The sequence below is a fragment of the Penicillium crustosum genome (assembly GCF_028827405.1).
Source record: "Penicillium crustosum strain IBT 35664 chromosome Unknown utg000005l_segment0_segment0, whole genome shotgun sequence".
NCBI classification, from domain to species: Eukaryota; Fungi; Ascomycota; class Eurotiomycetes; order Eurotiales; family Aspergillaceae; genus Penicillium; species Penicillium crustosum.
In genome coordinates this window covers 1743589-1757455 of record NW_026623126.1, presented here as the reverse complement: position 1 = coordinate 1757455, position 13867 = coordinate 1743589, and the positions used below count along the sequence as shown (strand labels likewise).

Below are 13867 nucleotides of genomic sequence, written 5' to 3'. Positions count from 1 at the left end.
GTGCAAGCGTCAAACGAAAACCACAGGGACGTAGGAGGACAATGTAAGAGGTGGATCGAACTCACACTATAGATGAAGCCCGGTGTATGCGGTGTATGCGGCGCACATTTACGCCCACGGTTCGGATGAGGAGAGAACGGAGACGGCTGGTGCCGTGTAGCAGCAGCTTGCGCTATCATGGTTTCGAGGATGAACGAGAGGAATAGGAACGATCGAGATTTTGAAAGATATTCAGGCAAGGAGCGAGAGCTAAAGGAGGGGCTTAGGGCAGAGCCTAATAGCAGGCTGACTCTCTGTGCTTGAACAAGTTGTCGATCCTTTGCGAAGGTATAGGACGAGAAGAATGAGTGATGCGAAGTAAAGATGGAAGTAGTAGATACACCTGGGCACCTCGAAAGTTGCCTAAAACGGACTAGTAGCACCGTCTATAACCAGGCCAAAGCTTGGTTGAAGCTTCGGCATCATAGCGAAGCACAACGGCGGCACTTGAGGCGAAGCAGGCACGACCAGGCCCATGAGGCCGGTTCCTAATTTGGTAAAGCGCATCGCTAGTATAAGGTTCACCTAGTGTGCAGAGTTTCCGTGGTTCGGGGGCGATGGAAGTATGAATGTATCCATGCCATATTTCCATCAATGGCCCTGGACATTGTGTATAGGAGGGAAGATATGATCAGACAGTGAAGGCAATCAATTTCTTTGATATGAAGTACTGTGCAAATCACGGTCTTTCTGGGTACCTAGATCCAAGTCCTCCAGGAAGGTACGACCGAGGAGTTGCTCTGGTAGGTAATCCTGCTGAACCTTGCCGTCGACATAGTTTGGGTTGTACTTATACTCTGCACCATAGCCCAGCTCCTTCATGAGCTTCGTTGGCGCATTCCTCAAATGAACAGGAATGGGCAAGCCCGCAATTCCTGGCTCGTTCAAGGCGGCAGAGACGTTATTCAAGCCACGGTACGCGCGAGTACTCTTTTTTGACAGCGCCATCGCCACGGTAGCATGTGCCAGATTGATTCGTGCTTCTGGGAGTCCAATCTTCTCAACGGCTGAATGTGTCGATATAGCAAGTGACAGCATGGTGTTGTCGGCTAGGCCAATGTCTTCGGAAGCGACAACGATCAGCCGTCGAGAGATATACAGGGGGTCTTCGCCCGACTGAATCATGCGAGCAAGGTAGTAGAGCGCCGCATCTGGGTCACTTCCTCGAATGGACTTATGAAAGGCAGAGATCGTGTCATAATGCTGATCTCCAGCACGGTCATACACAAGCGTCTTGGTCAGAGATCGCTTTAGATCCTCTTTGTCCATTCCAGGTCTCTTTGACAGATCCATAGCTAGCTCCAACAGATTCAGCGAAGTGCGAGCATCTCCATCAGCGAACTTGGCGAGATATTGAACCAGCTCTTCGTCCACCAGTTCGGAGGGCGAATAACTTGGGCCTTCAACCCGGAGAGCTCGATGAAGGATCGAAGTGATATCCTCATCGGTGAGCTTCGCAAGAGTAAATGTCCGGCAACGTGAAAGCAGTGCATTTTGAACCTTGAAAGACGGATTCTCGGTTGTGGCACCGATGAGTGTGATCTGGCCGTTCTCCACCGGGCCCAAGAAAACATCCTGTTGTGACTTGGAGAATCGGTGGATCTCGTCACAGAAGATAATTGTTTTTCTCCCAGTGAGCCCCAACTCACTACGGGCTTCGGCAAATATCTTCTTGCACTCTGCCACGCCGCTGCTAGTGCTGTTGATTTCCACGAATCTGCTGCCCACCAGCGACGAAATGACTCGAGCGATTGTCGTTTTACCTGTCCCCGCGCTACCCCACAGTATCATGCTTGGTACTCTGTCTTGTTCGATGAGTCCGCGCAGGATGCCGTTCGGTCCGACAAGCTCTTGGCCGCATACCTCCTCCAGGGTTTTAGGTCGCATACGCTCCGCGAGAGGTGCTGCTTTGTGGAAGGCGTTGATCTTCGGACGTTTTGCTTGTGGCTCTTTGGAGTCACCCTTTTGTTGCTTTGGCCCATCACGCTCACGCGTAGATTCGTCTTCCTCAATAAACGATCGTTTGCCGTTGAGAGCGCGTGGGGTCGTGGTAGGACGAGACGGTGACTCCTTAGAGATGTTCGATTGGGCAGAAGCCTTGCGCGCGGACGGAGGTTGGAACATGCTAGGGACTGGACCCTTCTGGGAGGAAGTCAGTTCTCCTGGAGAGGACGACGGTTCTTCAATGAAGCTCTGGCAGCCGGAGTCGATGTGGTCATTGATCTTCAACTGGGAGACAGATTGTTCGCATATTGGACAGGAAACCATGATGACCGGAGAATGATCTGGTCATTCAGTAAGTTACTCAAAAACTTCAAGGTGAGGTAAACGTAGAAATGATAACGTCCACCTGCGGGTGCGACGCGTTCAACGCGTTAATTAGTAAGTCACAAGCCTTGATGCCTGAAAATAGGCAAACAACAGAATCTACTACGTAGATACGTAGATGTACAAATGATATGTAGATGTGTAGATATAAGTACATATGAGTACTATATAATCCCCGAATGACCTGAACAAAGCAAAAAAAAAACAAGCTGGTCCACGTCCCGAGGGCCGTCAGAGCCGAATGCGGAGCACGCCATGGTGGGGAAATCTAACTCCTCCATATACTGACCCTCCTCTTCTTACTTTCTTCAATACTCATGTTCTCCCGCTCTTATCGCCATATACTCGCTCAATCACGGAATTGCAGGTCTACAACCGTATCTTCCGCCCCTTTAGCATTACGACCTGGCTACAGCGCAAGAGCGATGTCGGCTACAGCTTCGCGACCCGATCCCTTTCGCCCCGCCAAGCGGGTGGCAGGACAGCGCCAGGATGTCTGGTATGCAGTTCCGGGAAACAAGTTGGGAAAGATATACTGATTGGGATTCAAGGTCAATCGTCAACGAGGCCGCCGCAGCTTCGCCAGTTCAGCCGATTGTGAACATGGGCCAAGGGTTCTTGTGAGTCACCCATTTCGACCCCCAATTACTCCACGAGATGGGAATTGACGAGCAATTTTTCTGCGCAGTGGTTATAACCCTCCCAAGTTCGCTCTTGACGCTGCGAAGGATGCGCTCGACCGAGTGGAATGCAACCAATACTCCCCGACAAAGGTAGAGGACGCCAACGAATCTGCGCATGGTTACACAAGTACTCATACAATATAGGGTCGCCCCCGCCTCAGACAGGCTATCGCGGATGCTTACTCGCCGTTCTTTGGCAAGAAAATAAACCCCGAGACCGAGGTCTCGATTACAACTGGCGCAAATGAAGGTGAGATATCAGTATAATTTATACATAGATGGACATTTGGCGCTGACCAGTTACCGAAAAAAAGGCATGCTCAGTGCCTTCATGGGCTTCATCGAGGATGGTGATGAGGTCATTATCTTCGAGCCCTTCTTTGACCAGTAAGGAGCCCCAATATTGCGAGAGGGTTGAGGCGATGCTAATTCACTCGGAATAGATATATTAGCAACATTGAGATGCCCGGCGGTACTATCCGCTATGTTCCTCTCCACCCGCCCAAGGATGGTGCCACCAAGACCTCTCCTGCATCGGAGTGGACTATTAACTTTGAGGAGCTCGAGGGTGCCATGAACTCGAAGACAAAGATGATTGTAAGCATACAACCCCAAGATTCCCATGGATATTTAAGCTAACTGTAGCAGGTCTTGAACTCACCGTAAGCAGCCTTGATTAGGTAAATGAGGTCTCAACTAACAGTATATTAGGCACAACCCCGTTGGCAAGGTCTTCTCGCGCGAGGAGCTTGAGCGCATTGGTGAACTGTGCATCAAGTACAACCTTATCATCTTATCTGATGAAGTCTACGACCGCCTTTTCTACGTTCCCTACACTAGAATCGCTACTCTGTCCCCGGAGCTGTACGAGCGCACTTTGACTGTGGGCTCCGCCGGCAAGGCCTTCTACGCCACTGGGTGGCGTGTTGGGTACCTCATCGGTCCTGAACACCTGATCAAGTACGTGGCCGGTGCACACACCCGTATCTGTTACAGCAGTGTGTCTCCTCTCCAGGAAGCCGCTGCTGTTGCTTTCGAGCAGGCAGAGAAAGAGGGCTTCTGGGACGAGAGCCGCACAGACATGAAGGGTAAAATTGAGCGGTTCTGTGAGGTCTTTGACGAGCTTGGTATCCCGGTACGTGATTACTAAACCCCCAACTATCAAGTCTACTTTGTCATATATTGATCTTGCTGACATCAATCTCTACAGTACTCTGATCCTGAGGGTGGATACTTTGTACTTGTCAACATGGCCTCTGTAAAGCTCCCAGCTGACTATCCCTTCCCGCCCCATGTTGCTAGCCGTCCTCGTGATTTCAAGCTCTGCTGGTTCCTCATCCACGAAGTTGGCGTAGCTGCTATCCCTCCCACTGAATTCTACACTGATGCCAACGCCCACATTGCCGAGGATTATCTCCGCTTTGCGGTGTGCAAGAACGATGATGTTCTTGAGACTGCCAAGGAGCGCTTGAGGGGCCTGAAGAAGTATATCACCCAGTAAAGAAAGACATACACGGCTGTTATATGTGAGAAGTGACGAGATATAGATAGAAGTGCTACGATGCCAATAGAAAATTGGATATAAAGATGCAAGATATGTGCAAAAAGCCCCCAGTTCTCCTTATATCCATATTCCCCTGCGTGGTTAATCCACCAGTATACTCATGTACAGCTACTCCTACGTAACTTACAGCACTAAGAACAATGAGCCAGGCACGGTAGGACAAGCGCACAACCACGCGACGGTCTTTATTTCTACAAACAAAGGAGGGGGTGATCAACTCCCCCCTCCAAACCGCCGCCACCACCGAAAGCGTAAGATATAAATGGGCATCCTGGACCTGGGGGGCATCCACCGAATTCGCACTGATGATATATCTCTCCAAACCAGCCACCCCAGGTCCAGGACCCCGGTACAAAGAATTAGGGCTAGGGAGGGGACGGCTCCCTACCCTGACCACGGCATCTCCAACTCCATGGGGCCCGTTCCCGCCCCGTCCCAACCGACGCCACGGCAAAATAACCGCCGGTCCATTGAAAGGACCTCCGAGAAACCTGCCCCGCACGTGCGAGCCACCACGTCGCTCACCGAAGGATGGGTGGCTCGGTGCGCCCTCAGAATCCAGTAGTTGGATTCGAGGGCTTCGCACACTCTCCGGAAGCCCAACCCCATACGGTGGTTACCGAGCAACGTGGGGCGACGCTCGCTCGCGCAGGCCAGATCCTCGCAGTGGCGCCGGTCAGCACCGACCCACTCCGTCTCACAAGCATGCCGCAAGCCAAGACGGCTCTTATCGATGGTACCGCCCATCTCGAGTCCCATCTGGCGGCACAGCATGCTGTCCATGTCCTTGTCACTGGCCCACATGTTGTGAGCCCGCATCCAGTCCCGGACAAGCCGGTAAAGATAGTCCACGAGGGCTGGATGTTCAACCGCCGCTAGAAGAGAAGAAGTATTAGCATACGATCTAAAAGGTAGGTAATTATGAGGGGTATAAGATATCAAAGTGCAAGGGTGCTGAAAGTGAAATGAAGCTGGAAGTGTCAAGAAAGTGAAAGTGATATAAACTTACCGAAGAGACAAATTGCCAGGCACCGGCGGAACCGGTCCTTCTCTTCGGCGTCCTCGAATCGCACAATGTATACGATTCGAGGTGAACATCCACGCCCTGCGTGACTGGCTGGAGCGTCCGCAGCATTCACCGGGGTGTTCAGCTCCGCAAACACAAAGTAATCACCTCGGTCGCGGGCGGAGCTGAACCACAGCGCCTGACGATGGCGCTCAGGGCTGTCCCACTGGTGAAGGCTGGGAAGCATTGGTGGACCCACGAGATCGTCGTACGGAATCAAACCGGCCAAGTGCTGCTCCAGGACTGGCTGCTTCGTGCAATTTGGCCAGTGCCTCTTGGCATCCTCCCACAGGTGGTTCTTGCCGCAGTAGCGGACCAAGGAAAACGGTCCGCACTTAGGGCAAACAACGGAGACCCCATCCCCCAAAACACAGAGGACTTGACAGTCTTTCTCCTCGCAGACAATACCGAGTCTGGGGGGGTCCATCTGTGCTTCAGGGGCTGGGGCCCCGATGTTGCCGAACTGCTTGGCTGTGGGAGTTGGTTCATCATCCTCGAACGACTCGGGTGGAGACGGAGAACGACCTTCCACTCCATCGCCCTGAGAGGAAGCACTCGAGACGGTGCGCTCGGCGTCCGCGCTGCGCTCTTGCTGACGCTTTATCAACTTCCTGCGCATCCGTTTGACATGCTTCCTCTGTTTGTATACACTCTTCCTGTCATACCGGCTAGACTCGGCTGGACTTTGGTCACCTGACTGAACGGTGCCATCTGAACTAGGATCATTTGTCCCAAATCCAGCCGAGTCTGTGGTGAGTATGGCGGAAGAGGCACGTGAGGGCGATCGAGGGTCGGCCGTTGGAGACGAGGATGCGATTTCCTGGTCCCTAAAGAGCCCTGTAACCTTTTTGTTAGAATTTATTCAAAGTAGAACCTAAGTAAAACGCGATTGCATACCTAGACTGGCCGGATCAAAAGACTGACTTCGACGCAAGACTGGCTCCTGCGCCTCGTGGCCGCCAAGGTACTCTTCAGGGTCTAGATAATAGTTAGCAGATGCATCAATAATGATATCAAGAGTGGGTAACTTACCAGAAAACCACACCTCGTCCCTATTGTCCGAGACAGGACACCGAATCCCAACCTCATCCCCCCCGCGGAGTAGAGCACAGCTCATCTGAATCCTCTGCTGGCTCATTTTCTTCCGCTTGCACTCCCCCTTCCCCCTATTCTCTTTCTTCCATGGGGTGCTCATAGGTGTGAAGAAAGGTGAAAGTGAGGATGAGGGGAGGGGAGTGTGGGGGGGAGGGGTGGGTTCGGGCCGTCTCGAATGATGGAGAAAATGGGGCAGTCAAGCCATTGGGGGTGATGGGGGTAATAGGGGATCGGGGGGCATTGACTGTTTGTTGGCCAGCAACTGCCGCAAGCTGCTGCTCAGTCTGGACATCCCGTCGAGCGATGTCCTGCACCCCCGAAAGTAAGTCGACACGCTGGTTGTCACAATGTTGGTCACCACGTTGGTCTGTAACACATTCTTTAATGTGACGGGTGACGTGGTCTGCGTCCTTCTTTCCTGAGTCGGAGCCAGACCAACCAGGCGTGCGCTTGCCCTTACGCTTACCCTTGCCCTTTGACCTTTTGTTGCTTTTCTGGGTATCAATAGTGAGCGTAGAAACTCTCTTGGCCAACCCTTTCTCGGTCGACTCTTCATGTGGCGACTCTTCATGAAGCAACTCTTCCTCGGTCAACTCTTGACTTCCCATTATCTCCATTGTATGTTCTTGCCCTAACACTGACTGCCGCGTTCTTGGCACAACTGACGCATCGGACTTTTCGTCTTTAGAACTTCCTTCTTGAGCCGTGGAAGATTCTTGGGCTCTGTTTGGCATGTTCTTTGATGCCATTCTCCCTTTATTCTTTCTTCGAAAAGGGGGATTGTGATCAGCAATCAATTTTCCAAACAGTTTGCTGTCACCAGTGTCCCCAGTCTCTGCAATCATCCACTGAATGCGCAGCCAAATCCGGACCGGAAGTGCCATGTATTGGCCGTAAGTGTTCTATGATATGTCAGTTAAATTCCAAGAATAATGGTGAAGCTTCTATACTGACAGGGTCCTTTTTAGAGATCATCTGATAAAACGGGTCACGCTCATCAACGGTGGCTATCATCTGCTCCTCGCGTCTTTCATTCCGTCTACTGACGAACTTGAACTTGATGATTGGCGATGTTTCTTTCGCTTTCATCCAGGTTACTCGGCAGCCGCATGTGTCCCGTTGGGATGTCCAGTCGATGTAATGGCTCTCTCTCTTTGGATTATTTGACTCTCGATCAGCCGCTGCACAACCTGGCTCGATGTTCTTCATGCCAATCTTCTGTGGAAACATGAAGAGTGCTTCGATCGATTGCATGATCCCCAGCATGCCACCTGGGTGATTGGTGGGAATCGTGAAGTCAATGTATACCAATTTTGGGCCTTCAACAACCCCCTGAAGGTTTCCCTTAGGGTTGCCCTTGGGGTTGTTCTCCACGATGAACGTCGGGCACGGTGTCTGCCAGTTCTCAATCTTCAGCCTCAACTGGCCATTGCCCAGAGTGAGCCCAGTCTTTTTATCATTCCAATTATCTGACTCTGGCTGAGTCAGGCCGGGTTGTTCCTCGGCAGATTGGCTTGATTCGGGCAGCATCATCTCAGAACTGGTCGAAGCAGGGTTAAGCAGTTCTGGTACTCGCATTCTGTGAGTTGTGTACTGCTTTTTGGTGGAGGACTGAAGCTCATCGGAGCTGGGTAGCTGGGTGTGTACTTCCGACTTTACGTCAGGTCCCTGTTCAGACCCAGGTTGAGGATCATGCGGGAGAATCTTGCCATCAGCGATCTTGCTCAAGACGGTAGACATTTCGGATGATGAAGGTGGTGAACTTTTGGACCCATCTCGTCTGTTAGTGACTTTCCATTGAGTTATGTCTTTCTTCGAATTTTCAAGACATACCGAGTGGAAATAAGAAAGAGGTATGTGATTTTCTCTGTCAAGTATGGGGATGAAGCTGACCATTTATTAGCTTAGATTCATGGATATCTGATACCATGGTTCACAAGAAGAATCACTCACTTGATGATAGGCAAAGGCCTATAGCAGTTTCTTACTGCTCACTGAGTTTCTGATGTGTCAGTAGAGGCTCAAGAGGCTCATGAAGGGTGCATCAAGAGCGTACCAAATATTCCTCGGTCGGCACAGGGTTCTCTTCGGCCCAGGATTGCTCTCGGGGTATTCAACAAAGATATTTCGCTGCAGGATACATCAGTCAAATTCACGATAGGTCATCTGTCTTGACAAGAGATAACTTACCACTATCGGCCTTCAACACAGTGACAAGCTGTTAGCTTTTGGTCTAAATGCGACAGGTTATTTGCACTGCTCCGACCGTATGTTAGTCAACAGAACAAGAGGTCATACGGCTTGAAGACAAATCACTTACCAAGAAGTCCTTGAGAACTGGAAGCTGTGAGATTTGATCTTACGCGGGAGGATGTGTGTACTATCCCGGCCATGCATCAGTCAACAGAACAATAGCAGACACAACTTCACCCAAATGATTTGTCCTTAGGACACCTAAAACTGGGGGAATGGTCTTACAACTGTGGCTGCTGTCTTAATTCATCCATCAGCCAATGTCCATGGACATCTGGGATGACCCAACGCGTGAAGATGGGCGACAACTTACTCTGTGGGGTTTCAAAGCTTGGCTCATGCGTCTGTGACATGCACCATGTGCTGAAACACGTTTTGTGCTCTTTGGGACAATGACTTTGGTCAGTCAAAGAGATGAAAAGTGAGACGCGCGATCCAAGGCTATTGGGTGCGTGGGGAGATGTTTGAAAGAAAGGAGACTGGGAAGAGAAAGAGATGGCAACAAAGGAAGACAACAAGAAAGAACAAGAGTCGATAAGCATCGATAAGCATCGCAGTTCGACAACAATGGATGAGACAAACAGACTGTGCACGTGCTACCACCACAGGGTCTTCGATCGGAAGTTGCGACTGGCCGGGCGAATGTGACAGAAATGAACATACTTACATGCCTCTTTCCTAGCAAAGTTATTGCGAAGGCTGGACAGATAAATTGAGTCAAGCATTGAGGTATGAAAAAGGTTTGATAAGCTCTGCCGGTACTGTGGGTTTATGGTTATCATCAAGTTGTGATTCCAGTCCCGCTTACTTGACAAGAGTCTCAAGTTAAACCTTGAGAGCTTCTCTGTAACGTCAGCTTCCGTTAGATTCTGTGCCAAAAGGGTCAATACGTGATACGGAGTATCCGTATTCAGAAAACGCCCTGACATGCAACTGGAAAGATGAAAACGACAATACGACTTGCTTGTCACCCCCCACAAATACCCCCATGATTCTGGCTTGATTTTTCTTCTACAACATCCGAGCTATCAATAGCAAGCATATGCAGAGCTATATCCGACGGGATCAGCCTCTGCTCAAACCTTCTGCTCACCAACCAACTACATCAAAGATGAAGCGACAGAACTGAAATGGAGATTTGGAGGACGCCGCACGAACAGGAAGTACATTGCGAGTAATCTTTTCTTCAGCTAGTTTTAATACTACTTAGCTCTAGGCTCAGGAATTTGATCTCATATTTAAGGCAATTGTTGCTTTTTATCAATCTTCTTGCGTGGAAGTTCCAAAAAACATACCTCAAGCAATTCACCTGAAGAGGAGATAGTACATAAAGGCCAGTGTAGTAGTCATCGTCTATTATTTTGCCATGTGAACACAACACAGCGAGTCAACTGGGAATCTGAGTGTTTTTTTGACATATAATTCAGGACATGTAGTTGCAAGTTGTTAGGGTGCGAGTTGGTCACGTGTGGTCACGTTTCGCGCTGACCTCGTGAATGTCACGTGATTTAACTCTTCCAGCGTCGGCGACCACGACTCGAATAAACATCGGGTAATTTTCCACGTACGCCATCCTTTAACAGACTTACTAAATTACCTATAATCACATGGAATATATTCTAATTTGATCGGTCATCTTTTTATTACCCAAAGTTGTCCTCATAGAAATTTTACTCTGCACTCGAGTGCGATCTTCGGTGAATCGATTCACAGACTGGAACAACACTCGAGTTAAGCGGCAACACCCAAAAACAAAAACTAACCCCCAGATGTCAAACAACATGACTGTAGTCTACACGCATGACATGGACCCGAAATATCTGTACAAGCATAATGTTAGATCAACCAGCTTTCGCTGCCTGGCTATTGGCTCTTAGTCGTGGGCGGCTAAGCGCCCATGGTGGCTATATTTGGCTGATTGTCCACTCCGGCGCTTTTGACACACACAGTAGCCAGTGAGACGCTCTGATGCTTCATGAAACAACCCATTACACAGACTCCTTGTCTTCAGGCTTTATTTTTATATTTTCTTTGTTTCGAGATGGTTATAGTTCACTCTGATTGGGGCTGTCTCGACTATACGGGGCTGCCAAGGTCCATCAGACTGCTTCTTTATGAGCGGCATTGGGCTATTGTTATGTCTGCTGCCGCCCAGGATGTCTGACAATTTTTAGGTGACGTTTGCAGGCTACTATATTTGAAGATTCATTGTCCCTTGTTTTATTTTGATTCTATTGTTCTCAGTCCCGGTCTATTCATCTATTGATCCCCCATTCATTCAACATCTATAAGAAATCATATACAACCATGTCCCCCCACTAGTCTGGACTTTCCCTTTGCTCTCTTTATCCTCTTTTAAGGACTCTCCACTTTTCTGCAGGCTTTGCATATTTTTCCTTGATTTAATTAGACCTCCGAGCATTCCTGGTCTTCGCTGGACGAGATCACACCTGAAACATCTGACAGCTATCGCTTTCGAGCAAAAGAATCGCTGCAATGGTCTTCACCCGATCCGGTCGATCGGTCTTTCCACTGCTCCCGCCTTATGGAGCTCATGATTCGAGCACAGGGCGGATAATTCCTCTACATCCAGATGGCCTCACTCCCTATCTCGGTCTGCGAGCTCGACTTTCACAAGTATGGATCAATCGATGGACTATACTTTTGCTGCTTGTTCTCTTCCGGGTGTTGATTGCAGTTGGCGACTTGCAGTCCAACATGGCATCCGCCAAGCGTGAGGCTCTCTCTGCATGCACGTCGGTGGAATCCATGGGTAGTGCGATGGCCTCAATGCCCTACTACCTATCCCAGGGCACCAACGAACTTGTGGCTTCCTCGGTTGATGAGGCCGTTTCTGCCTTGAAATCCGTGTTGTTGATGACTATCACGGGCGTCGGGGAGATCCTTTGGTTTGTCATTAACATGATGTACTCCACCTACGCCTGTCTTATTACAATGGCCGTCCGCGGCACTGTAGGAGCCGGGATTGAATTGATCAAGGAAGCTACTGAGTGGATCAACAAGACCCTCAAGACAATCAGTGGCGACATTGAGAGTACCGTCGACAAATACAAAGACGAACTGAACTCATTCCTCGAGACAATCAACAAAGTGGCTAGCGTGTTCTCGGATGATCCTAGTCCAATCAACCTAAATGGCACAATTAGTACACTGGAGAATTTGTCTCTTCCGTCGTCAGTTAACCGCACGGTCGAAAAATTGGACAGCCTCGTCCTCCCCAACTTCAAAGAGATCCAAAATTACACAAAAACTCTCTTTGAAACACCCTTTAAAGAGGTCAGGGATTTGGTCAACGGCACTTTGGGCACATACAGCTTCGATCGATCCGCTCTCCCGGTCCCTGCCAAGACGCAGTTGACCTTCTGCAACGACAACAAAGGAATCAATGATTTCTTTAACGGTGTCACCGAGCTGACACTAAAGGCACGCAAAATATTCATTGCTGTCCTCATCATTGCTGCCATATTGGTGTGCATTCCAATCGTGTGGCAAGAAATCCGCCGATGGCGCTCAATGAAAGAGCGCTCCCAGCTAGTTCGCAAGGAAGCCCATGATCCAATGGACGTTGTCTACATTGTCTCACGGCCATACACCGCTGCTGCGGGCATCAAGGCGGCAAGTCACTTCAGCAACAGTCGCCGACAGATCCTCGTTCGATGGGCCATTGCCTACGCAACATCCCTTCCTGCTCTTTTCGTCTTGGCTCTTGCACTAGCGGCATTATTCTCTTGTCTTTGTCAATACCTCCTCCTTCACTCGGTGAAACAAACAGTTCCCGCACTTAGTGCCGAGGTGGGCGAATTCGCAGACAAGGTCGTTGACGCACTGGAAAGTGCCTCGACAGATTGGGCTACCGACGCCAATAAGGCCATTATTAATCTCGACACCGACCTAAACCAAAATGTGTTCGGCTGGGTCAACACCAGCACGCACGCCATAAATGGGACTCTAAATTTCTTCATCTACAACACATCCAGTGTTTTGAACGAGACCTTCAAAGGCACCATTCTACAAGAACCTGTCTACGAGCTATACGAGTGTCTCATCGGCCTCAAAGCAGAGGCACTCCAAAAGGGTCTGAATTGGGTAGCTGAGCACGCACATATCTCCCTCCCCACTCTTCCGAATGACACATTCTCCGCCGGTGCCGCCTCCAGCATCAATGACACCTCCAATCCCTCAGACAGTTTCCTCGCCGATGCTGGCGATCAGACAGCCAACAAAATTTCCGAGGTTGTTGTCAGTGTGATCAACAAACTAGAAGCAGCGGTGCGCATCGAAGCCATCATTGCCACTGTCATTCTCCTACTCTGGGTATTCATCGCCTTGATTGGTATCACTCGTGCCATGATGCTTTTCTGGAGTCGCGATAAAAATCGTGGCGAGGGGGGTCAGGGTCATATACTGGATCCTGTGCCCAATGGTGGGCCACCACCCCAAGATCTGAATGGCTTTACTGAAGTTCCACTCACTGGTATTCCGAGAAATATGTCTGGAGATGGACACATTGTCCCTCAGTATACAGCAGCGGCACCATCCGTGCCTGTGCGGAGTGAGCCGTCATATGGTGATGAGAAGCTTGGTTTTGCAGGGCAAAGGAACTATGAGCATGCACTGCAGGTGGACTCGGGTCCTGATCTGAGGGGAAGTAGCTACGTTGAATATGATGTGAAGCGATGATGGGGATGTATTCCTGTCTTCCTTCATGTTTTCTATCCTCGCTTTTCGCCAGAGAACTGTGCTATACCTCCTGAGCGTCTCTCTCTCTCCCTTCGTGCCATCCCAGTATCTCATTGTACTGCTTTGGCCATCTGTTTC

The 13867-nt window shown here is 50.0% G+C and overlaps 5 protein-coding genes across 5 annotated transcripts; 2 read left to right on the top strand and 3 right to left on the bottom strand.

Moving 5' to 3' along the window:
- Positions 1-687: 687 nt before the first annotated feature.
- N7487_011356 (ssDNA-dependent ATPase MGS1) lies at positions 688-2307 on the bottom strand (the record flags this gene model as incomplete). The annotated part of the gene is made up of 1 exon (XM_056879086.1): positions 688-2307. One exon carries the CDS (start codon positions 2305-2307, stop codon positions 688-690), a length of 1620 nt encoding a protein of 539 aa, XP_056724405.1.
- A 485-nt stretch (positions 2308-2792) lies between these two features.
- N7487_011355 (kynurenine--oxoglutarate transaminase) lies at positions 2793-4551 on the top strand (the record flags this gene model as incomplete). Its single annotated transcript, XM_056879085.1, has 9 exons — positions 2793-2866; positions 2919-2987; positions 3056-3140; positions 3195-3300; positions 3365-3437; positions 3494-3647; positions 3699-3712; positions 3762-4185; positions 4261-4551. The coding sequence occupies 9 exons, from the start codon at positions 2793-2795 to the stop codon at positions 4549-4551; spliced, it is 1290 nt and encodes a 429-aa protein (XP_056724404.1).
- A 447-nt stretch (positions 4552-4998) lies between these two features.
- Positions 4999-6818, bottom strand: N7487_011354 (uncharacterized protein; the record flags this gene model as incomplete). Its single annotated transcript, XM_056879084.1, has 4 exons — positions 4999-5489; positions 5624-6517; positions 6578-6658; positions 6713-6818. The coding sequence occupies 4 exons, from the start codon at positions 6816-6818 to the stop codon at positions 4999-5001; spliced, it is 1572 nt and encodes a 523-aa protein (XP_056724403.1).
- Positions 6819-6846: 28 nt separating this feature from the next.
- On the bottom strand, positions 6847-8515 carry N7487_011353 (uncharacterized protein; the record flags this gene model as incomplete). The annotated part of the gene is made up of 2 exons (XM_056879083.1): positions 6847-7677; positions 7730-8515. The coding sequence occupies 2 exons, from the start codon at positions 8513-8515 to the stop codon at positions 6847-6849; spliced, it is 1617 nt and encodes a 538-aa protein (XP_056724402.1).
- A 3231-nt stretch (positions 8516-11746) lies between these two features.
- prm1 (pheromone-regulated protein PRM1) lies at positions 11747-13729 on the top strand (the record flags this gene model as incomplete). Its single annotated transcript, XM_056879082.1, has 1 exon — positions 11747-13729. The coding sequence occupies one exon, from the start codon at positions 11747-11749 to the stop codon at positions 13727-13729; it is 1983 nt and encodes a 660-aa protein (XP_056724401.1).
- Between the last annotated feature and the right edge of the window lie 138 nt (positions 13730-13867).